The sequence below is a fragment of the Corvus moneduloides genome, chromosome 13, assembly GCF_009650955.1.
Source record: "Corvus moneduloides isolate bCorMon1 chromosome 13, bCorMon1.pri, whole genome shotgun sequence".
In the NCBI taxonomy this organism is placed as follows: Eukaryota; Metazoa; Chordata; class Aves; order Passeriformes; family Corvidae; genus Corvus; species Corvus moneduloides.
Genome location: NC_045488.1, coordinates 1,323,417 through 1,348,635, shown reverse-complemented (window position 1 = coordinate 1,348,635; position 25,219 = coordinate 1,323,417). Strand labels below are relative to the sequence as shown.

At 40.1% G+C, this 25,219-nt stretch overlaps 1 protein-coding gene across 3 annotated transcripts; it reads right to left on the bottom strand.

Annotated features, from left to right (window-relative positions):
• Positions 1–550: 550 nt before the first annotated feature.
• Positions 551–20,960, bottom strand: AP4E1 (adaptor related protein complex 4 subunit epsilon 1). Of its 3 annotated transcripts, none has more exons than XM_032122390.1 (21): positions 20,773–20,960; positions 20,338–20,409; positions 19,349–19,472; positions 17,170–17,243; positions 15,140–15,261; positions 14,177–14,336; positions 13,508–13,674; positions 12,864–12,937; positions 10,648–10,770; positions 10,450–10,559; positions 10,046–10,185; positions 8,646–8,758; positions 8,378–8,496; positions 7,369–7,671; positions 6,689–6,803; positions 6,191–6,326; positions 5,304–5,559; positions 3,989–4,564; positions 2,454–2,638; positions 1,603–1,760; positions 551–1,160 (listed from the first exon to the last, which is right to left on the bottom strand). In XM_032122390.1, exons 1-21 carry the CDS (start codon positions 20,923–20,925, stop codon positions 1,000–1,002), a joined length of 3,441 nt encoding a protein of 1,146 aa, XP_031978281.1. In that variant the 5' UTR covers positions 20,926–20,960; the 3' UTR covers positions 551–999. The 3 variants fall into 3 exon arrangements, with proteins under 3 accessions (XP_031978281.1, XP_031978283.1, XP_031978282.1); XM_032122392.1 differs by having other exon boundaries at positions 20,777–20,851; XM_032122391.1 differs by lacking the exon at positions 20,773–20,960 and adding an exon at positions 20,529–20,732.
• Between the last annotated feature and the right edge of the window lie 4,259 nt (positions 20,961–25,219).

Genomic DNA, 25,219 nt, shown 5'->3' with positions numbered 1-25,219 from the left:
CATGCACACACAACACAGCCACATCTCTGCAAGTCAGACATTTGATGAGTCATACTGAGGCTATAAATAATTAGAAATAAAAATAAATTGAAGTTTTTCCCTTGTGAATTTTCATGCACAGGGATTTTGGCCAGATTAAATTTATAGGATGGACTGGAAAAGCAATGAACATGTTCACTACCCAACAATCAAGGAGTCAACATGTCCACAGCCAAGTGCCCCCAGCTCATCTGAGACTTGATCCACATGGAACTTCATTTTAGACATGCACAAATACTCACAGACCCCTTTGGAAAGGGAATGAGACTGAAACATGGGGCAGGAAGAACTGCAGACAGGAACTAACCTGAAGGGCCTCAGATAATCCCCCAGGAGGTGCTTCCATACAATTTCACATGCCTGACTCCTATCAAAAACCTGTTTAGATGTTATCACTTCCATGGTAAATATCAAAGATCATGGGAAGTGTTTTGCTCCCTAGAATATTTTAACTGTTTTAAAACCATGCATTTGCTGCTACATAATTTATTTTATATAACCACCAATATGGGTCTTGTTGCCAGCAGTACTTAAAAATAGCTTTAGAAAAATTATCAAAATAAAATTAAACTGATAAAACTGATCAAGTCTGACCTCATAATGGAAATACGTTTTCTTCAAAATCATATTGAAGTAGTTGCCATGAGGAATAAGTGTTGGCATCTATAAAAGCTGCGTAATAAAAATAAATACTTTCAGTCATTTACAACAAAATTAATATACATTTCACACAGGTAACAATACTTTAACATACTGTACAGTCCTGAGCATGTTTTTGCAGGGGTAATTTAGGTCATCATTCTTTCCCCACAAGTCCACTTGGACATTGCCAGCTGGAAGAAAACTTTTAATACTTCAAGAAGCAGTATCTTAGTTTAGCTTTGGTAATTATCTGTGCAACTGTATAAATCTTTGATTTGCTTTCACACACCAAATAGATTAAGGCAGGCAGTATTGTTCTCAGGATTCCTCCATCACCTTCTGACACTGATAGAGCAAACCATCTGGAAGAGCAGCACAAGGGGATCTGAACCACAGGGCCAGCATCCCTGAGTGAGTACGGCAGTGCAGCAGGCAGGGCACAGATGGCAGGAGCTGGCAGGCCAGTATTCCCTCATTACCTGAGAGACCACAGAAAAAAATGAGGTAACAATTAACTAACAATTGCTACAGTAGACTTCATAGAAAACACATCTTTCACACTCCACGTCTGCTGTTTTCCCCTACCCTTACCTCTAACTCATGGAACACATCACCACAAACCACGCCAAAATCCCAGCTTCTATTTGTCATACAGCTTCATTCCCTTTTTGTCCTATCCAAAACTCTTGCCAGTGCAAGTTTTCTCCCTTGCAAAATCCACTGTTTGCTGAACACTTGTACCTTTACATCACCTCCCCACAGACCCCTGAGCGAGGCAAACAAAGTCCCTGGGACACCAGTCCTGCGTTTACCATGCTCCCAAACATTCTCTGCCTTAACCTGTAAGATACTCACTCCCATGCACTTGTTTTCCTGGGACAAATTATCCTGTGAGCAACCCTACAGCATACTTTCACTTACCTATAATGTCAACTCTGTGGAGTTTCAGCTTCTGTTGCAGTGTATCCAGGGCTGCTGAAAGGGAGCCTTGGCAAGATGACATGTTTATATTCTGTTTCACATCATTGGAAAGGGATAACCATAGCTTCCCAAAGTCTTCTGTAGTCATTTCCATTGGCCTAAAAGGAAGTTCACCACATTTCTTAGCCAAATAATATATGTAAGTCAGGATATAGTTGGTCTCAAATAAACCCCTGTACCCAGAAGCAACTGGACAATAGAGCACACAAGCAGTAAACATGTATTAGTCTAAACAAACCCCTCCTTTTTCCTCCTTAACATTTAAAAAATGTTTCTACTCCTTGCTTTAGATTTCTAAATTTAAAAAAAAATTAATTTACATATTTCACTTCAAAAGAGAAGTCTGCTGGACAAAGGATATTTGTTTTTTCCTGCTCCTAAAATAAATGCAGTGTTCAAAAATGAAAAGAATAAGCTTTCTTCCTCTGCAAAAGTTGTCAGCCTTCTGATACAATGTTCTGGTCTCTGCACTCAAACCACTTGTTTCCTCTTGACACGTTTACATTTTGCCATATTTTAAAGCAGCAGGTCCTTCTGTTCTCTGTTCTGTTAGCCTCCTCAAAAACAGCTACTGTCAATATTCTCCCTGCATTTGTACTTCTTGCTGGAACTTTGCCCCTTTTTTGCAGGTGTAAAATAACCCTTTATTATCCTGAACAGCCATCTCAGATTTGAATTAGCTGCTCAAGGTGAAGCCTTGTATTTTCATAGTCAATACCCAAATCATCCTACCTTGTCTAATATTGAGTTGAATACAAGTGTTTTTAAAAACTGCAGCTTGTTTTATTTACCTGATGAAGTCCATCAATGATAAAGTTACTGAAAATTCAAGGGGAGTTTCCATCTCTGACTGGTAATTAACAGAGCCAGAAAGAATTCCCTGTGTACAGACTTTGCTCATCCTCACACACTTCTGGCAACGTTCCACACTTTGAGCTTCAATTACAGGAAACTGGGAGGTGGCACTCTCCAAAATCTATATAATGTCATAGAAGGAATAGAGAATATAAGTCTTGCTGTCAAGTTGTGCAAGTGATTCAGATACAGCTATAAAACTGTAAGTGCCATTTATTTCTGTTGATTTTTCTTGGAGTATTTGACAAGTGAACAGAGCTACCATTTCTCAGCCCTCATGAAGGATAAATCAATCATTTACACCTACAAACATGCTATGAGATGCATAACACCAGTGAAATGGATCTCTTTCTGACAACTGGATTCTCCCAGCTCCAAAGAACTGCACCAAGGACCTGAATTCTGTAGCTCAGTCCCAAAATAATCTAATATACAAGCAAACAGCATTGCAACATAGCTCAAACTATATGCTAAAAGCAAGAAGTTGAGATAACATCCCGAATAAAAAGGAGGATTTCTAGATTACTCAGCAGTCTCTGGCTCTCAAAACAAACTGGTAAGAGATTCTATCCATGGTGGTGGTCTGGGTGGGAAGTTAAGTGAATTACAAGAAAAATCTAGACATGAGATACCCGCTTTCTATCAATGCCAAGACAAGTTTGATTCAAGTCAGAAATGGAAAGGGAAGGAACTCCATAACCAATTAGCAGTTCCTTGATTAAGTCAATTCTAAAAGAAACAATGCACTTAATTCTTTTTATCCAGTTATCACTTGCTGAGTTGATTAATTATTCCATGCTTCTTTTAGCAAAATCTGTGGATAGTCATGCCAACTGGCAATTCCTAAATATCTTTCCAAATATTTAAATAAAGTTTTAATTTGACTGTAACATGCTTTTATCAATCATACTTAAATCCCTAATGTAGCCAATGTAAAAAAACAAACTAACCAATTCCTCTGTACCATCAACTAAATGCATGAGAATGAACCATGCCTTTGGAAAAAAAAAAAAACTGAAGGAAGCTTACACAAATTTGGTGCCAGGAAAGCATCACGTTTGCCTGTCAGGTAAATACAAATGAATGCACAAGCACAACAGTCACACAGGCAAAAGCAACAAGTGAGGTGAACTCAAGTCATACCACTCCAAGCAGGACGAGTTAGGCTGGCACTTGGTTTAGTCTTTGCATTCAGAATGGAAAAATCACACATATTTGTTATACAGAGGCAAACAAAATCAAGGTCAATTGAAAAGTGAGCCTCTCACTTTTATAGCCAATGACACTAAATTTATAGTGCAGTTTCTTTCACCACCCTTTAAAAATGTGTGTAATAGCTGTACCACAAGGTTTTAAGGAAATACTTTGGAAAAAGGTATGGCTATTAAACCAGACCCTGCACAGTTTAATGCAAGCAAAAAGCAAGAAGTTCCAAGTGAATTTAAAATACAATGGAAACAAAGTTTCTTACCTGAAAATGTTCTGTTTCTTCAAACACTAAGTTCACAGCAGTAAGTGCAGAAGTGGTTTTATTTGAAACAAAAACAATGAGCAACAGAGAGTCATCTGTCCACACCTTACATAAATGCAGAGCTAAGGCATCACTCTGACAAAGTCCCACTACCTCAGAGTGAGGAAGCTCTTCAAGTTCTTCTGGTAAGGAAGGGACCAATGGTGTTTCCCTGGCACTTCCACATTGAGCACTTGGAGAAGGCTGAAGAATTTCAATGTTGCTGGCAGCAAACAAAGATGACTGTGACAGCCTGTTAGCTGAAAGTCTGTCATCCAGCACAAATTTTCTGAGGGACTGAGGTGTTTCAAATGCTAAATTATCTTCTACAATATCTGAAGAACAAGGGGAGGCTTTCCTTAACCTTGTGTGTGTACTTCCCTCACAGTCTTCCACGTTAGTAGGTACTGTATCAAGTAAGGGACCAAAATCTGAAGCAGCACTGTTTTGGAAGTCTGATGCCTCCTCACTCTGTTGAGTTTCATTTATCTTTGATTTCCTTTTGAACTTCTGAGTAGCTGTGTCTGCTTTCCCCATCTGAAAAAGGAAAGAGAAAAAAAAAAAAAAAAAGGGTGGAAAAGTTTGTAGCAACCAGTTGTGTTACTGCTAATACCATGAAACAGTGAGGAGGTACTAAGGAATCAAAACAGATGACAAATACAAATAGATTCCAGAGATTTTAATGGAACCAGGCTTTTGCTGGATCTCTTAGAGAGTACTGAATTAGCTTATAATGCAAAATGACTCTAGATTCTCTTAAACTCAAAGCTCTTATTAAAAGCTAAGCACAGGTAAAGTTACTGGTTAACTGCTGCTAAGTGCCAAGATTTGAGCTGGCTAATATGATGCCCAGTCTTAAAAATATTACCTAATCGTGAATTCTTCTGTGTTCCACATATTACCATGCATAAATTAAAAATGGCCTTGACATAGGGTGTCAAATTCCAGCCTCACATCCAAATGAACGGTGACAGCTCTGCAAAGCTGGGTCAAGGAGCAGTTGTTCAGGAAAACTGACACTAAAACTTGGAGCACAACATGTAAACAAAGAAAAGTTCTAGTTACCAAATCAGACCTGCTCCAGAGATTGCTTCATCAAGCTGTTTCAGGTTTCAATAAATTATCACACTGCGAAAGTACTTCTCAGTAGTTTTTCAATGACTTGGGGGGGGTTTCTTACCACTAATTTGATCTCCATTTGCATACAGGTATCTATAATTTTAAGTAAGACTATATGTACAACTTTAAACTGTTAAATCTCAAAAAAATCACTTACCAGGCTGACACCAGCACTTGATCCCAGCCCAATGAACAAAGTTGATGCTAACTGCTGCTTCTCTTTGTCTTCCTCAGAGAGGCTGGCACCTTGACCAGGCTGCAGTGCAGGAGGCTCCCCGACCTGCCCTGCTAATAAACTGCCACAAGGCACTGTTTGTGGCTCATCTCCTTTCCCTACTTTGTTCTCTTTCTTTGGAAGGTAGCCTTCTTTCCCCCACAGCTTGCGTACTCCCTCAAGTTTCAGTGTATTTGTCCTAAAAAGGCAAACAAAACAAAGCAGGATCAGCCATATGAACAACATGTTCCTAAAAACATGCCAACACTCAAACCCATTCACTACTTTGGTACTTTGACAGACAAGAGTGAGCAGTAAAATATAAAGATTCTGGAAAGGTTTGCTGTATACCAGTTTATGAGAGTATAAATGAAGTTAATAATTTGTATGAAACTATGGACATGGAATTGATGTGTAGTGCACTAAAAATAAAAGGAGCATCTTACACTGCAAGTCATAGCCTCACTTTTACCTAAAAACAGTATCCTAAAGGGACTTTATTGTAATGCCATTAAAAGTAAGTGTACCCTGTAAGAAAAAGAAAGAAGGCAGAAAAAATAGTTAACAATGTAATAATTAGGCAATCCTGTCCCAATTTTACTGCATTAACTATCACCTAAGCTGTAGTCTGTGAAGAAAGTGGAGAAAAGTCTGACCACATCAGCCGTTTCCCTAGTTATTCCTGCCCCCACCTGATTTTCTTCGTATGTGATAGGGGTTTCCAAGTTCAACTGCATTCCTTCTAGTTCCATGCAATGAAGCAACAAAGACACGATACTGACAAGAACAGAAGCTTCAAAGTACTTCACTTCATACACAAATTAACTCACTCTTTGTGCCCCGTCTCAGCACTATTTGCAGATGTATCAGAGCCAAAAGATAAACCAGTGGGGGACTGTCTGCCAGTGACACCGGATGAGGACACACTTGAAGCAAAGGACAATCCATAAGGTTCAAAATTCAGAGCTGCAAGACAGACAATCTTAAATTACAAGGAGGCGTAAAAAAAAGTAAGAACGAAATCTATTTTCTGAAAATAGATATCCCTGTACTGCTGGACTTCGCAGGCTCTCACTTTGATAATCCCCATAAATTTGAAATCTATAGACCAGCAAGGATTACAATAAGACTTTCTCACCTGCAGAACAATCTATATACATCAGCTAGATAGAGGTGGAACTAAAATTTAAGTCGAACTTAGCTTTTGACTACACATAAGAGCTGCATTAAGACACTATTATTTTAAGAAGATAAATTAACTGTACACTTAAATCGTTAATACTTATCAGGTAATTTACCAGTATTAAATAAATGCAGTAAACTGTCACCTTTTTCCTGAGAAAGTTTCTCCTCTTGTCTCTGGTGATGAGGCTTATATGGTGCTGCACCACGAGCAAGTCCCTCAGCCACAAACCCATCCAGAAAAGATAAGGAAGCATCTACCTACACAGAATTAAAAGGAATGAAAAGGCAATGAAAATATTTGCTTCATGTGAGCCTGACGTTACCAGAAGAATATCGTGTCTTATCAGCAGATCAGGATCTTCATCTCACATCTCCCATATCTACCAGTAAAGATGGTGTATGGACAGAATCTTTTCCATCATTTACTGTGGAAATGTCATGGTCAAAATAAGTCATTTTCCAATAGGAGGCAAACCCTTTGAATTCAAAAGTACTGTATCACTAAAGCAGGCCTACCTCATCTTTGAAAAAACAAAAGACGACTAAAAGACAAAAAAGACAACTAAAAATAAACCAGTGTATGAGATGATAGTTTTGCTAAAAGCTACTCCAGCTTACTTAACTAAAACACCATGGCTCTTTATCTTTCTGTACAGAGCACCATGATACATCACACATGCCTGAAAAAGTACTTCTGAAAGCTCACTTTAAGCAGACTTGCACCCAGTGAGAACTGCAAACACCATTCATTTTGGAAACACCTTTTTACCAAAATCTGAACTACAAAGAGGTTCATGAAAAACACCCATGGTAAGTGTCTTACCACCAGGTCATTGCAGCTAGCATCAAATGGAAGCAAGCTCTTCATCAGTGCTTTGTCTTCACACAGATGCTTCAATTCAAAGGCATATTGTCTCAGGCATGTATCCAGAGAGCTGCTGAGTTCTTGGATTAGTTCATCCACTGTTTTTGAGCAGGAGGTGCGTGAGGCTATCTTGGTGACTGCAGCCATTATCCACGCTTTAGTTTCAGAAGTAACAAAAGTCTTCTTCAGCAGACTGTGCAGCTTTGTCAAAATAACTTCTGGATCAACATCTGTAACAAGACTGAAATATTCTCCCAACACCTATTTACAAAGAACACACAGAATATGCATTTAGTTACACACAGCAGTGCTTTCAGTTTTGAAATCAGAATATAGTACTAACTAACACAATAAAATCCACCTCACATTCAAGAAACTATTATTTAAGCATGTTTCAAGTTATTTCTTTACCATTTTGTGTTTTAAATGTCAAAGGGTTGAAGTGATCTTTGTGTTTACCTCAACAGATTCCAACTTTTAGCTTTTTAAAAATCAAGTAACTGTCTTGAAAAGAAAGCTAAACATAACTAGGCCCTGATAAAACACCATTTCCTCAAACTGCAGCCTGTCCCTGGGCTGGAAGCTGAAGCTTCCCCAAGTGTCAGGTAACACCAGCATAGCACTTGGCCAGTCATTTGCAAGGCTGCAAGTGCATCTCACAACCACATCTGGCTCATTTGGATGAAGACAGAAAGGCTCTCAGTATGCAGTCAGATTCAGGTGGCTGCTAAACCATTCCAACAATCACCTGCCTTAAAGGGAGCAAGTCAGCTTTTCCACAAACCACAAGTGAACAGTCCTCAGTCACTGAGGATCCTGGTCACTAAAAGAGACTTCAGCATGTCAGCTTGAATTCAAGTAAAAATGACTAAAAACAAATGTTTAATAAACAGTTATTAAAAACATTATCACCTTTGACAGCTTCCTCAAATCTGTGTATGGAATTCTGACCATGTGTCTACCTTACCCAGCTCATAACTTGAAGGAATTTCTGTGGATACAATTTATCCTCCTCTTCAAGTAATGCTAAATAAGACTGGACTGCATACATCCGTAGCTGATGATCTTCCTTTCCATCATCAAATCCTAGACAGAAAACAACACAGTTTCCCTGAAACACAAATAACACGTCCTACCAAATATTTCAAAGTACATTTTAAGAGGAAAAAAACCAAAACAAACCAAACAGATTATTAAGGAAGGTGTCTAATTCTTCAGGGCATGCAGGGAGTTACCTTCAGCCAAGAGCCTCAGAAAGTTGTTTGGGATATCAGAATGCACAACATCACCTCCAACTGAGAACACAGCATTCATTGTCTGGATGAACCACTCGTTGTTAGGGGCATACGTGTCCAGATGTTAAGGAATGAAATGCTAAGGCATAACTTTTTCTTTCTTATTTAGTGTATTTCCTAAGGAATGCCCAATTGTGATCTCCCCAGTAAGCTGGGGATCTGATGGGCAAATATCAGCTCCATCTAAGTAAAGAGGAAATATTCCTGTATCTTTTAGCAAGTATTTCCTGTAAATGTCATGATAACTGGTGCTAAGTTAGAAAAGTCTTAAGTTACTGCTCTGTTGAAAAAGTTAAGTTTATGCAGGCCTCACACACTATGAACAGATATGTTCACATCTGTCCTACTCTATTTTAAGCTCACACTTATCCTGTGCTAGGCTTCCAGATAATCTTTTGTTTACCCAGCATCACTTGATCAATGACAAAAAAACTGCTCTTTTCAGCAGTGCTTTGCTAATGATTTACCAAATTTTACAAAAACATTCTGAAGCACTCCACAGAAATCACCACTGCTTTTTTTAATATATTTAACATTTGATCAGCCTTTGCCAACTTTGTAAGTTGGCTTCTGCCTTCTCTCAGACAAGTCCTGAAAACCCACAGTTAATGAATGGAAATTTTTAACAGTACAGAATTTTCAGTGTTATTGCATTATTTTTGCATACTGCAGGACAACAGAGCTTTTTTTGGTACACTGCTCCATGCCAAGCAGTGTACAAACAGGATGACAAGGCAGCTCCGTTATAAAGAGCTTATAACTCAAGTTATCAAATAAAAAAACAAACAGAAAATCAGGCAGTGGCAGATCTAACAGTAATGCCCATCATAAGCCAAATCCCTAATCATCACTTCCATCTTTTTTGGCATTTTTAAAAAATCTTTTCTTCATTTCCATCGAAGTGTGCTATTGCTAAAATCCATACACCGATGAAGAGCTCGATCAGGGAAGATCAGTCCCACAACTACAGAACAGCACTTCAGGTAGCACTGAGATATCTCTATACAGTGGTATAAGGTTTCAAAGTCCAAATTTAAAACCACAAGGTTTCAATGGTAAGCTCCAAAGCCAAAAGCTGAGTGCAATTAGTTTATCCCAGTGAAATACAAGAAACACTGTAGTCATTTTTGCATGTGCTTTCTTTTGCATTTGAAAGGATGGAAGGCACAGCTCTAACACTTCCTACTTCACAAGATCATGACAGATGCTTTGATAGGTATCAGTGCTACATGTGCCTGAGTTCAGACTGCAAAGTTTCAGAAAAATAAAAGGATATTTCTCAGCTAGTTCAGAAAAATAAAAGGATATTTCTCAGCTAGTTCAGAAAAATAAAAGGATATTTCTCAGCTAGTTCTGCCACTTTGCCAACTAAGTTGATGACAGCATATTCTTCTTTGCTTTCTTTTAAGTAGTCAAGCATCTTCTGAACTATGACAACTACATTCTGTCCATTTGTAATCCTATAGAGAAGCTCTAAAGTCTGAAAGAGAAAGCAAAAGAAAAAAAATGGTTCTGATGACTCAAAAAAGGAAGCAGGCAAACATCAGCTTTAGTACACTGCCAAACTAAGTAACTATTCTTCAATGAAATACACTGCTTATCTACACAGCTTGTCACATTAATACTGTTTGTAACTGCTCTCTCACAGTTATGGAAACATAACAGTTTTACCCTGCTCATTTTACAAAACTTATCACCCATCTTAACAATTAACTGCATTTTTGACATTTAGAAATTCACTGACCTCCCTTTTAATAATGGGATCCGGATGGTCCAGACATTCAATTATTGTCATCTGGTGCTGAAGTGCCAGATTTGGATCCTGCTGGATAACATAGGTCAGAGCCTTTAAACCTGGAATGGAAGTGATTGCAAGTGATACAAGGCAATGCTACCACTACGGCCAAATTAAAGACAGCATAATGAAATCAGGCATCCTTACCTAAGTATTTCAAATTAATTTTGGGTGACAAAACAAATTTTCCAATGCACTTGGCAGCCTTTTCAAGTAATTCAGATTTGGGATAAATGGTATAAATTGTTTGGACACATTCAAACAAGATGGCTGCAGGAGGAAAAGACACATAATTAATGTGTATTGAATACTTCTATAATCCAAAAACTTTTAACAAACAAACAAGCTCAGTGACTGCCTCAAAGGACTACAGTGCTGTCCCACTCCCACCAAATGTAACCAGAGAGTACCATCTGACACAAGGAAAAGCAGGGTGAAAGTCTAGTACATACATATTTTAATTAGCCCTTGCCACTGTGCATACAACTTTCTGTCCTTAAAGTTCTTCCAACCCAGAAGTCTCCTACAGCTGCTCAAGGCACTGGACTGGGACAGTCTTCAGAAAGCCAATAAGCAACTATAAAGGATTTGAGACAAATTAGTTTTGATAACTCATACCATTTCTTAGCTACTACCAACAGCCAAAATCATCCCAAGAATATTCCTGTTAAAAAAAAAACCCAATGAAAAATCAAAACACAAAACCAGGAAAAAACCCAGCAGCTTTGTACAGTTGTTTGAGAAAAATCTAGAAGTAAACTGAACAACACACAAAAAGTAATTAATCCTTTGTGGCAACAATTTGGGCAAAGGTTCAGACAGTGTTAGTCTCCCAAGTTAATTAAGTCTTAAAATCGTGATGCAATTTTCAGTTGTTCTTCAGTCACTAACTGAACTGTCCAAAAGACAACCTCCTCTCTTCCTTAGGCATTACAAACTAAATCTGAGAAAGACTAGCACACAACAAAACTGCCTACAAGAAACATGCCAGAACCAAAGACTTTTTATAAGAACGAGCAATCACGCAGAATTACATTTTTCTTTTGTCTGGGATTATCAACTGTAAGTTTATAAAATGCTTGCCATAGGTGAACAAGAACTACATACCTAAATTCTATGTCCTTGTACAAACCATAATGAACTGCCTACTTTGTCCCTTTAAGTGCTCAAAACAAATTTAATGTTTAACTCTTGGCAAGTGCAAACAGTCTGTATTACAAGGCAACACACCTCCCAATAACTTATATGTTCTTGCCTAAAAGAACAGAAGCAATCAGCTGAATACTCTGAATGTCTGACAGATGCTTCCTCATTTATTATTTACTAAGAGAATGCTTCCCCAAAGCTCCCCTTTTTATGGCAGTGAAGCTTACACAATGCTTTACAACATATGTATGATGTAGGTGTTAGACATCTACAGCTTTCAGCCATGTTCCCTTTTTTTTTTTACCCCTCACTCTGTTTTAAGAAAGTCTCAATTTTCTTTCCATTCCATTAGCACAGGGACTTTGGCACATCTGCAAGGCTTTCTTTAGCAATAAAAAAATTGGAGGGGCAGGTTTTTCTAGTAGTGAAATAGCTCTTAAACGAGGGTTCTAGAGCATCAGAACTAGGGTTCTGGGGAGGTATTAGAACCTGGGGAGGAGAAGACAAAGAAAAAAAGACAAATAAATTGCTCAACTTTCTAGTAGGAAAAATTTAACAATGCAATTATTCCTTTTGCTTTAGTCTAGCAACAAAACCAGTTTTCTCTACTACAAAGATAATGAACCTCTACCAAAATGAACCTTCTGCTATGATTTAGAAGTTTTCAATTGAGGCATGTGCCAAAGACATCCTTTCACAGGCAGCACTGTCACTGAACTCTGGAGGTGTAACGTTTATGAACTGTGCCCAGAGAAGCCCCACACAGCTGCAAAGAACTGACACTGTCCTTCTTGCACACCATCTGGTGCCTTTCCTGGGGCAGTGAAAAGATCTAAGCATTTCTAACACACAGAGATGCATCAGTAGGATTTTCTTCTGTTCCTTATTTCAACTTAAGCAATGTCCAATAAGAACTTTCAAGAAGGAGCTGACTTTCTGTGTTTAAGGGCAAGGTTAATGCAAACACAGGATAAAGGCTTTTGAGCCAAACTGAATTCCCTGTATATAGATGTGTTTTATTTCAATGATAAAATATTTGTGCTGTACAGCAATGCATCATTTGTGGTACTATATACTAGTTGGACACTTCAGAATACACTTAATGTTAAGACTATAATTAGATTTCTCAAAAGTACTGTGTAAGTATTTTAGTACAATCACCTACTCATCTTCTACCTTTTCAAATATTGATAATTACATAAAATAACCTTACCCACCATATGTAATATTATGATTAATCTCGGCTCTTCTTAACGATTCATCGAGAACATCATACATCAATTCACTTGTCCTGTTTGAGAAAATATTTACAATTAATTGCAGCACTAATAAGCATGTAGTCTTATTTTGCCAAACAGTTCAAACACTATTACTGAAACCTGTAACACTTTATTCACATCCACAAATTTGCTTTAACACAGCAGAGCTCTATACCATGATCCTAAATGGCATTTAACAAGATGTTTGCAGCTTTCAAAAGAAACATTTACTAAATTATAAGAATAAGAACACTTCCCTCAGTGCTTGTATAAATAAAAAGATCAATAGAAAAAAGGGTGACAGACAACTAGGACCTCACTAAATGGTGACAATTTAAAAATAACTGCGAAAATCTGGAGTAAAGCTATTTGGTAACATTGTAATACAAGTCACAGTAAAATTACATTTTAAGCATATTCCATAACAATCAATTGTTTAGACAATCCAGAAGCTAAAAAACCATTTTTTGCAGAAACTAATATGCTGTCTTGGTTAAAAACAAATCTGCAAGAATTTCAACACTGAAAGCCTCTTACAGTCTATGAGGTGCAGGCTGTGACTGTACCTTCAAACTATTAATTACAGAGAAAAATGTGGTTACCTTGGATCATCTTTTCCCAGCAGCCCCAATATTCTTAAAAGCTGAATTTGTAACCATGGTGCTGGCACACTGTGATAGTTGAAGTCAGCAGAGAGCTTTCCTCCCACCACCTGCTTCAGGATGGTTACAAAACTCCCAGTCAAGTCCTTGTATCCAGATGAGTTTTCCTACATAATGAAAATTAAATACAATTCAAATATTTCGATACAGCAACTCAAAAGTAAAAATAATCCTTACAATAATACTTACAACTCAAGTAAGATCAAAATAGCTACACTGATGGCTTCATTTCTCTAAATCAGACTTCTACTCTCAACCCTCAGCACCCATGAGCTCTTCACTTTAAGCCTATGCTCTTTTCTCACATGTTTGCAAAGGGAGCAGGTATAACATTTACAAGGAAATTTCCCTTTAATCACTGTAGGACTTAGACCCTCTGGCTAAGGACCCAGCGATGCTGAGCACTCAGATCCTGCCAGAAGTGGATCTGTCCAGCTAAATGGAGAGCTAGCAGAAACAACCATAACACACGATCCCATAAATTAACTTTTCTAACTACCACAAGTGAGATTTTTCTGCAAAACTCTTGTAGAGCACACTGTGTATTTAAAATAAAAAATAAATAAAAATATCTCCCAAATTCGGTTGTGCTTCTAATTGTTTGCCTACCTTAATCATTTGAAGATAAATATGCAAAGAAGCAGCCATGACTCCAACATCCCTGTCACACAAGGCTTTCCGGAACTTATCATGGATGTGCTGAACTTGGTTAGGAGCAATGAGATAGAATTTATATAAAGCTTGAACAGCTTTTCTTCGGATAATTTCCCTGAAATGAGAGTTACACTTAATAAAATGAAGCTGCTTAGGTACTTCAAGTACTTGACTCTAGAAAAAAACTTGCCAGACCCCAGAACATTATGACCTGTAGAGATGAGAACCCACGTTTTACATATTGGTAGCAAATAACTTTGCAAATACCACCTAAGAGAGGAAGGGACAAAGCCAACTTTAAAGCTTAGTAGGGCTTGATGTCAGATTGATGATTTAAAACAATGTCCACCAAATAAACAATGAAATAGGCCATGACTAATCTGCTGTGGTCATATATGCAGCTCCAAAAAATACATGTCTAAAAGTTACTGAGTCAATTCATTCTGCAATTCCCTTTCTAACCAACACAACCATTATAGTATTTTCCTCTGCTTATGGGATACTGTAAACTACCAGTGAAACAAATCAAGGGTATGCACAGATAAACCTTTATCACAGTTTTTATAAAGAGCTTTATGAAAAAAGTATCAGTGAAGTTCAAGGATCCTGATCTGTTTCTCCTCCTACTCCACAAACACTTCTTCATGCACATTTGTTAAAAGGACTCCAGCAAATAAAGTCTGTTACATTTACCTATCAAAACTGGCTATGAAAAAAAAATGCTACCTATTCAATACTCATTCAAGCTGCAAATAAATGAGACAAGAATCCAAGAGAAATACAAGGACAGGATTAATTTCTAAAGGTGATGATTAGAAAAGACCACTAAGAGAAGAAACATCAGTTTACCAAAAGTACCTACAAAATTAAGTTATTCAGCTCTACAAGGCCATTTGAAATCCTGTAATGAATACATACTTAGAATGCTGAAGCTTGTCTTCTATTAGGGGCAGAACAGCTGGAATCATCTCCCGTGGAAAGATCTGGCTGACAACAGTTAATGCCATGCACACCTCTACTAGATTAGTGCTCTGTAAGTCCTGTTACAATCATAGGAGACAGTACATTTTTTCTTAGACTTTTAAACTCTGCACAGACATCCCCCAAATCTTTCACAAGCAGGCTGGACCTACCCCCCCCCCCCCCCAGAGCCCACCCACAGCCAGCATCCTGTTTGTGTTTGAGAGGTGCCAGCTCTCACTGAGCTCATCAGGCTCTTCTCTTCCACAGGAAGAGGGCACAGGCAGCTCCTCACATTCATCATAGAGAACTACATTCATATTTTAAATATATGTGAGATTAACACATAGAGCTACAATCAATTTTTGTTTACTGAAATGATTGTAAAAAAATGTTGAGTCGCTGTTTGGATCAGGGAGATGAGTCACTTCCCACAGAATTCAATAGTACTCTCTCTACTGCCTTTGATCTAGCCAAAAGAATTTAAAAAGAGCAAGCTCAATAGTACTGCCAAGTACATATCTGTACCCTAAAATATTACTTACTTCCTAAGAAGCAAATGCAAATTACAAGTAACATTCTACAAAACTAAGAATAAAATCTCAGTCTGTCCCAAATACAATTAAAGTATAGCTCACTGTAACCTTAAACCGAAGAAGGATGGATGAATTTATTAATACAAGACTACAATCATTTTTCAAAACAAATTAAGTGTGTAAGATTTCCAGCTGATATAGCTTGCTTTGTTCATCTCTCCCAGATCAGTTTCAGTACTTATTTTGGTTTAGTTCTTTTTGAGTTTCAAGTCATATTTTTAAATATTATAGAACAGTTTTCAATCACAGCAACAAAATAAACATCACTTTCAATCTATAATTTCTGTGACTTTGGCCTACCACAATATAAAAGTAAACATTACAGAGGAAGAGTTATATTAAGTCCTAATTGCTCCATGTAGGAGACAGTAGTAACAGATTTTCGGTGGCACTCCAAAATGTATTTCCATTTTCTGTCAAAGTAATCAGATGAACTCAGAGAAGGCAACAGATACTTGCCATCAGCTAAAAGCCAAAGCTGACATTGCAAGATGCATGCGTGGTTCCTCCTGGAGTTGAGAACATATACAGTTGGTACACTTATAAAGAAAAGTTTATTGCACACCTCCTTTGAGAAAACTTAAAATATGGCTTCAAGAGCAAGAACATAAAGACTAAATTAAAAAGGAAATGGAAGAGAAAGCCATCTCAGATTTTCTTTGCTAATCAAAGAAACAGCAACTTTAAGACAGGAAGACAAGTAATTAAATGTTGTGTGACAAAACAGGAAGAACTGGTCCAAGTTTAGTTTAGTTTAGGGGCTCCTCATCAGACTTGTGCTTCAGACCACTTCCATCAGTCCCTCAGTGCCCTTGGGTGGATCCCACCCAGCCCCATGGACGTGTGCATGTCTATGTGGTGTAGCAGGTTGCTGACATCTCCTCTGGGCAGGAAATTCTGCTCCTGTCCTCCAGCTGGGTACCACAGAACAACTGGTCTTACTATTAATGACCAAGACAAAGAAGGCATTGAGTATCTCAGCCTTTTACTCATCCTTTGCCTCTACGTTTCCCCCTGCACTCAACAGAGGATGGAGATTCTCCTGAGCCTGCCTTTTACTGCCAAAGTATTTATAAAAACATTTTTTATTGTCTTTTACAGCAGTAGCCAGATTAAGTTGTAGTTGGGCTTTGGCCCTTCTAATTTTCTCCCTGCACCACCCCACAACGTCCTTGTAGTTCTCCTGAGCTGCCTGCCCCTTCTTCCGGAGGTCATAAACTCTTTTTTACACCACACCTGTCACCACGCCCCAAGTTCCAGGCAAAGCTCTCTGTTCAGACAGGTCTTCTTCCCCACTGGCTCATCTTTTGGCACATGAGAATAGCCCCTCTGACACCTGTAAGATTTTCCTATTTTTGGTTTTTTCTCCCCCCCTCCCCAAAAACACTGTACCTTCACAACTGTGTTCACAAGTAGAAGTAGCAGCTCATGATTTTCATGTAGAAACAGAGAAACTGCCAAGTAACCTATAAAAGAAAGCAGCCTTCATTACTATTTTCAAGCAGTAAGAAACTTTAAGACAGAAACCTTAAGACTTTCTGTAACACAAGAAGAGTTAACCCAAACAATTACAGAAACCCAACAAAAAACTGTTGGATAACAGTTGCTCATGTTTTAAATGTCAAGACTCCCTTATTTCCAGGCAAATCAGTTATATTTAAGCTGCAATAAAGTGCAAAAAATAACAGCTAAGAATTCATAAGTTGTGAGAAATAAAGAGATATTACAATACTTTTATAGCTACAGAGCAGTCAAGAGCACCATTATATTATAAATCACTTCCTGGAAAACTAATATTTTCTCTGCACAGAGAAGAGTACATTACTTCTAGACTACACAACACAAGTGCACTTCCTTATATCTGTTTCTTTTTTTGTTTTCAAGTAATAAAACATCTCTCCAAAGAAATTTTATATTCAACTTGGAATATAGAAAAGTATATTCACCATCCTAAGCCAAAAACTCCTTTGTTATTTCTTAACAATGAGGAAACCATTCCAGAACCCAGGAGAAGAAACACTTTTTCTTCAAGACCCCTCTCTCCTTTTAAACTATGGGACTTAAATGGGGGGTAGGGAGAGTGTGCTACCAGTTACAGCAAGAACTGTACTTCAGACAGATTTGAGAGAATTTTGGTTCATTCAGGGCTCGGGGATCAAAATGAACAACTTGAAAATGAATAACTGTATTGGCTGGGCTATCAGATTGATCTATCTGCTTATGATCATGGCCATGATCAGCTCAGCACAAAGACAGAGGTCACTCTCCTGAACTGAGGCTCACACTGGGTAAAGGAGTCATTCATTTTGATCAGCTCAACTGACAGTTCCTCAATACAAACTCTGGTATATTGCACCAAGAACTGACAAGATTATCCTCATGTACCATATATAATTGCAGAACAACAACAAAGAAAGAAACCAAAACTCTTGATAACACTCTTTTATCAGATCAAAGCTTATGGGCACTTTGTGTCTGGAGAACTTTAGGCAACCTTCATTCAAAATTAAAAAAGGATGCTGCTTCACCAAACCTTTCTCAAAAAGAGCCCTAGTATGGAAGGTCTTAATCTGATTAATAACAAGACACACTGGCTCTTGACACTTACAGAAGTAACCAAGTTTTCTTCAAAACAGCTTATCACCTGCCTTCCCAGGTTTGGTAAAGACAAAATTTCTTAATCCCTACCAGAGCATCTGTACACTGGCTTTCATTACTCAGGGAAAAGCAAATTTAATTCATCACTTGTAATGGATTCTCTCAGAAACTCCAATACTTGAGTGGATGATCCAGATGAAACTCAAACAAAGGATATCAAACAAGCATATCCCGCAAGACACTGCCTTCCTTCTGTGCATGCAGACATGGTATTGCTTGGAGTTAAACCATTTTCTCTGCAAACAAGAAGAAATGTCTTCACTAGGCAGTTGAATCAGCAACTGCAAGGAAATTCTCCAGATGAGACAGGCTGACAAATACTTCAAACCACATCTACTGGAAACAAGTTAACAGCCACACTGGCAGGAAAAGAAATCAATCCCATGAAATTTCAAAGAAATCTGAACCAACCTTTAAGATTTCATCAGGAACTTCTGCCTCTATGCTGTAAGGGCCTCCCTATTTGCCTCATTCCCTACAACTCTTTCTAAAATAAAGAAAAAAATCCTACAAGCACCAAACCAGAAAATATTTGCCGGACAGAACCATCTTTGTCTAATCTTGTACTAGTACTTGGAAAAGAAACCAGATCCTGACAAAAACTGTTTTTCTGCTTGATGTGTTTAATAAATATCCTCTCAAATTATTTGTTACTGGTGCCTCAATTGAAAACAATGAAACTACTGGTGACTCAAATTTCGTTTCCCCTACCTTCTGTGCTGCAAGCACACACAGAGCATCTCACAAGCTAAGGATTCAGGTAATTTCAAAAAGTAACAGACCATGAAATAAGACCAAAAAAGCAGAGGAACATTTTAAGTAGGTCGTATTTTGACACGAACTATAAATCCTGAGAAACTTTAAAACTCAAGAGTTTGAGAACATTAAAAGGGCTACAGCTCCATACACGTACCAACTCTCTTCTCCAGCAGATTCCCTTGCTGGGCAAGCTTGATTGCGTGGATGTATCCAAAGGAAGACTCGTAGCCCAGCATTTCACAATAGATGAGTCTCACCATGCATTCTTTCATCAGTCTCTGAAATACCAGAAACAAATTATTGAAAATTTTAAGTCGGCCACGTTTTATGCTCTTCTTCACTGCTCTGCTGAAACAGAGAACTTTATCACTTTATCTCATAGAAACGCATCCACTCATGTGTTTTCTAAAATCTGGGTATTAGTAATTTTTTCTTTTGCCATGAACCTCTTCTGCAAAGCAATATTAAATTTCTGCTACAAAGGCAGAACACCCCCTATAGTACCCCTAAAATAGTTCTTATTTTGATTAGCATGCATGTGATCAACAGTAGATTAACTATGACCAACATAAAAAATATGAATTAGCTGAAGTATTATGATGATCACACTGTTAATACAATTTATTTTTAATCAGTTACTACCCTGACCTAGGATGGTTTCTTACTACATGCGACATAAAACTTTATTTTTCCCTTCAAAGATCCTCACTCATGGGACTGAGATATGCATTAACTAACTCAAACCAGAATACATCAGCTCCTGAAACTCAGACATGACAACAGTCCATACAACAAAGCACAGCTCCTTAAAGAGCAGAAACTAATTGTAAGCGCAATGTCAGCCTGCAAAGAGCATGATTTGATGGAAGCAGTTCATCAGCCAGCTTTGCTGTCTGCCTTACTTCAGAAACTACACGATGACAGGCCCTGGGTGCCATATTGTTACAATTTATGCACATCAAACAGAACCACAGTCTTCTCACTATTTTAACCAGGCTGCAAAACCACATGTATTGGTGCTTTTTAATACTCATGATTAAATATCTATAATGCAAATAACCTGCACATCCACCTGTCAAAAAGAGTGAGAACACTGCTGTCCTTCACCTTCGGTGTGCTGTTCCACAGCCTTACAGAACTTACAAGTGTTGTGGTGGGGGCTGAAACTGTTGCTTTCAAACTGGTTAGTTCCTGCTGGATTAATTTTTCTTCTTCCTAGAAAAATTAAACTTGTTTTAATCTCGCAGAGATTTCACAGGCAGAACGTGAAAGAAGCGTCAGAGGAGACACGGCAATCCAGCAGTGCCCCACGCTCTCCTCAAGGCAGTGTGTACCTCACTCCGGGGCCGCTGGCTTCCAGCACGGCGCCCGTGCTGGCCCAGCCCGTGCCCCAGAGCAGCAGAACGCGGCCACTCACAAACACCGGGGCTTTATCGGGGCATTTATCGCGGGCTCCTGAGCTCAGCCCAACCCAGCCCCGCGACCGAGGGGAGACGCCGCGCCCGGGGCCCCCAGCCCAGCCCCGCGCCGGCTCCCCGGGGGCGGGAAGGGAGAGGAGCCCGGCCCCGCAGCCCGTACGTGCTTGGAGGTGAGCGCCGTGATGCTCCGAATGAGGCTCCCGAGCCGGGACGAGGCCGACACCCTGCCGGGGCCGCCCGGGCCAGCGCCCGGGTCGTGCTGGCCCAGCAGCCCGGGCAGGGCGCTCAGCGTCCGCTCCACCACGTCGCTCATGCCGGACCCGCGGCCCCCGGAAGAGACGGGCCCGGGCGGCGCCTTCCGGGGCGGGGCGGGAGGCGGTGCCGGCCGTGAGGGGCGGCAGAGCCGCGGTGGCGGAGCCGCCCCCGGGCCCCGCCCGCCGCTCCGGCTGGGCCGGGAGATGGAGCTGGAGCCCCGCGTGCCGAGCGGGGCTGTCTGTGGGGGAGCCGCGGGTGTGCGGGGCACGGAGCCATCGTCTCCGGCGCTGCCCTGAGGGAGCACGGCCGGGCCCGGCTGCGGCAGCAGGGCGGCCCGAGCGCCGGCCCGCCCGCGGGGGCTCCTGTTGTCAGCATCACGGAACAAAGACATTTCAGGGTGGGTTTCGAAAGAGCAGCGCCTGGCAGGCAGCTTATCACAGAATCAGTTGAGTTCAGACCTCAGAGACCACTGAGCCCAACCTGTGACCAAACACCGCCGTGTCAACTGGACCATGGCACTGAGTTTTCCTTAAACACCTCCGGGGACGGTGACTCCACCCCCTCCCTGGGCAGCCCATTCCAATATCTAATCACCCTTTCCGTGAGGAAATCCTGACAAATGTCCAATCCAAACCGCCCAGTTATGAAAAATATTATTCTTAAAGTGTAGGTGGGAACATCGAGAGGTCTGTCGTGGCTGAGAGGCTCCCAGAGGGCTGATCCTGACATGATTACTGCACCCCTGGCAGAGGTTTGTCCTCTTGGGAAGGTTTTCACCAGGGAGCTTGTATTTCAGTTAAAGGTAATTTGGGTTTTTTTTTTTTTAGAAAGGGTGGGGAAGAGACTGAAATAATCCCTTCCAAGCTATGTATTTCCAATGAAAAGGTATCCCTCCATCTCCTACATACATCTGGACAGAAAATCATTCTGAATTTCAAAGCTATAAATTGATTTATTATCAGAAAAAAAGAAAAGCCCAATAGGAACAAACTGAGGTCACTATTTTTAAAAGTATTAAACGTGGGCATTTCCTTGAAGCTAAGGTGAAAGATACGGGCCAGTATTTTTTGAAGTCCACTTTACAAAATGAGTTGATTAAGAATATCTCAGTTAAAAACTGGTCATGTAAAAACATCACATTCCATTGTAGAAGCATGAAAAACTCGTAAGCTTTGCAGACCAAAAATGTAAGCTGAAAAAGCACGGGAAAAGCTGCTGATAAAGTTGATGGAACTTGGATAAATGCTCTAAATGCACTAGCTTTGACTTTTTTCTTTTACTTTCAGAGGTTCTAGAGTCTTAAGTCCTTGTCTTTGATTTATGTGGTGTATAAATAAATGCTGTGTGTAAAATGATTCATAGAGCACAAACCCTCAGCCTTGTGCATGGTTAATTGTTGATGATTGCATTGAAATCAAGAGGACTATTCATAGTGCACACATATGTGCAAAATACATGACTTATTGTCAGATGATTATAGATGCACCTAATGCCTTGCATAAAGATCACCAGTAACTCTTCCAACAGTTTTTTTTTCCTTTTAAGCACTGGGTTATTTAGTATATCATTTGCATGATATGAGATAAAGTAGAAAAAGCAAATCCACAGAAGCAAGGAATGTCTACCATCTAGGCATAAACTTGGCAAGGTGGGTTGTTGTGCTTTTTTCCTGCTTTCATCTGCCTTCTTTTTTCATCAGCTAGAGGAAAAACTTTGAAGTGTGGTTATAAAACAACTGCAAAAATAACACTGAAAGCCTGCATTTCAGTTATTTCTCTAGGCTTCATATCAACTGCTCTCACCACAGCAAGAAACATTCTAATTGTCATTCCCTTAAGTTCTCCTTGGCATCTGATAGGCAAGTGGTATTCTTTCTGGCTCATTTCACATGACTGGAAATAAATAGTTCCAGAATAGAAAATGGATTGACTGTGCATGAGCCAAAACAGAATCCAAACTAGAAGAGCTTATGCTCTTCACTGTGTTGTCTGCACTGGGCAGGGGAGTGTGTAGTAGTAGATGATGTAAATGATGCCAAATGAAACAGGTGTAATGAGAAACAAATACAGCACTCTTACCCAGTCGTTTTTCTATGAGGATGAAACCTATTTTGTCATAATTAGCAGAGACTGTATTATCTGTCACGTGTCCCACAGGCTCACCAGGGCACCCCCGAGGAGCAGGGGGCCCAGTGTGCCAAAGCAGGGGGGGGCAGTGCCAGTGTGCTCTGTGCTCGCAGCTGCAGCACGGGGCTGGCAGTGCCAGGAACACGGAAAGGGTTTGTGTCCCAAGTTTTAGTGATGGCAGGTTTTGAATTGTCTTCTCTCCCCACCATCAGTCCCAGCCCCTGCACTGTTCTTCTCATCAGTCCTTGTAAGAGAGGCTTGCCAAAGCAGGAGATGCTTTAGCACTAAGGAAATGAACCGTATGGATCTGGGAAATAGTATAGAAAAGATTTCACAGAAATAGAAACATTTATCGCATAAACAGAAGGATACCCTATAAAATAAACACATTTGAACACCATTAGAGGTATCATTACACACAAAAAGCCATATGTAGACATATCACATAAACAGGCATATTTTTGACCTGCACCTTCTTCATGCCGTTGTCTCTAATTAGAGCTCCCTTTCTGGTCTCACTGCTTTACAGATACCTTCCATTCAGCAAGTTCAAAATACATTCACTGCTTTTGTATTGTTCAGTACTTCTGACTGAATGACAAATGTGTAAAGCTGTAGCAATGGATGCACGTTTACAATGCGTTGTGGGAAATGTTTGAGTGGAATGGAAGGAAATATCAGGAAGGGTACCTGGAGAGAAAGTACACATTTTTGTAACATTGAAAACATTACACAGGCAATGAACTGTTGAATTAATACCAGACTGGGATGAAATATAAAGCCACACTGAAGTAAGAATTGATCTTTCCATTTTTCTTTACCAGCAATATTCTGTAGTTTTGAGGTTCCTACATACACATCTGCTGAAGATGGCAGCGGAGGAGGTTACTCTATGCTCCCTAGTGGAAGCTACTTGTCTTCTGTGCTTCTAAAATGAGGGAAGGATCTGTTTATTATAATAGTTTTCCTTGTAGATTACCAAGCAATGTGTAAATAAAGCTGTTTATTCTTACATACAACTATGCTGAAAAGGTTTTTATCCAAAATATACTTTGATTCCTAACGCTGGCTGAGCTCCAAGAATAGGAGCCTGGTGATAAGTGAGGATGCTGGGGTTATCAGTACATTTCTGGAAGTTATTTTCATTGCTCTGGATGTGGAAGACTAATTTATAGAAGTGAATCTGATGTAAAATAGAGCATCATTTTATCTAAATTATATGCAAAGGCTTGACTATGATACACAGTGGCTGCTAATGGGAAAAAAATTGCAATTGTTTTAGCGCTTGTGGCTCAGTTAATTATCATTCCCTTACTTTTTTGTGTGTTCTTCCCAGTTTATGCTATCATACTGTGTATGTATTCATTGACAAAGGAATGAACATTTCAGCTGTGTTCCTGGTTTTCAGTTGTGAAAGCACTGGTCCTTTTCATCTTTTCAAATAGGTTTTAGCCATTTTTAGCAGTCAACAAGCACTGACATTTCTAATGTTAAAGTGTTTTCATTTGCTCCCTGAGTGTATGCATTTGCGACTACAAATGATGAGGTCTTTTTTGAAGAAAGAACACTGTGATTTATTTTGGAAGCAGCTTCTGTAGTTCTGGAACGGGCTACCACTGCAATCCTTTGTTCTGCCGCGAACCTGTGAAAATGTCTTCCTCTGATCCCTAGGGATTCGTTGGTGTTCTGTGTCTACAAGTGCTACGTTTCGATATTGAAAACGCTCAGAAACAGCTTACATGCTTATTGTCATTTTTGCTACTGCTTTTTTAAATCCTAAATTTTAAAGAGCAGGATGTGCTGTAATTAAACTTTCCATGTCCTCTCTTTGTCGTAAAGAGAGTCACTGACGACTGTGCCTTTGCTGCGTAATTCAGCGCCGCGGAAAGGCTTTAAGCAGACGGCAGTGAATCACCGGCCTCCCGTGCGGGACCGAGTCTGCCCTCACACCCAGCCCGCGTGTGCAGGCAGGCTCCCGGCCCGGTGTGCGCCGCCAGGGCCGCGCGGCTGCCCCGGGGCCGTCCCACAGCCGCCGTCCCACAGCCGCCGTCCCGGGGCCGTCCCACAGCCGCCGTCCCACAGCCGCCGTCCCACAGCCGCCCCCGCAGCCCCGCCGCTGCCCCCCGCCGCCGAGCGAGGGGCCCGCGCATGCTCCGGGCCCGGCCCGCCCCCGGCTCCTCCCCGTGCCCGGGGCCGCCGGCGGGGCCGGGCTCGACCATTTCTGCG

What these genes read in the sequence shown, in the direction of transcription:
- AP4E1 (XM_032122390.1), bottom strand. Translation starts at nt 20,925, where the DNA reads ATGAGCGACGTGGTGGAGCGGACGCTGAGCGCCCTGCCCGGGCTGCTG. An exon ending in CAGCCCCCACCACAACACTT is followed by an intron (nt 19,473 to 20,337) that starts GTAAGTTCTGTA and finishes CTGGTATTTCAG; the next exon opens with AGACTGATGAAAGAATGCAT. An exon ending in CAAGTGCTGGTGTCAGCCTG is followed by an intron (nt 4,565 to 5,303) that starts GTAAGTGATTTT and finishes TTCCTTTTTCAG; the next exon opens with ATGGGGAAAGCAGACACAGC.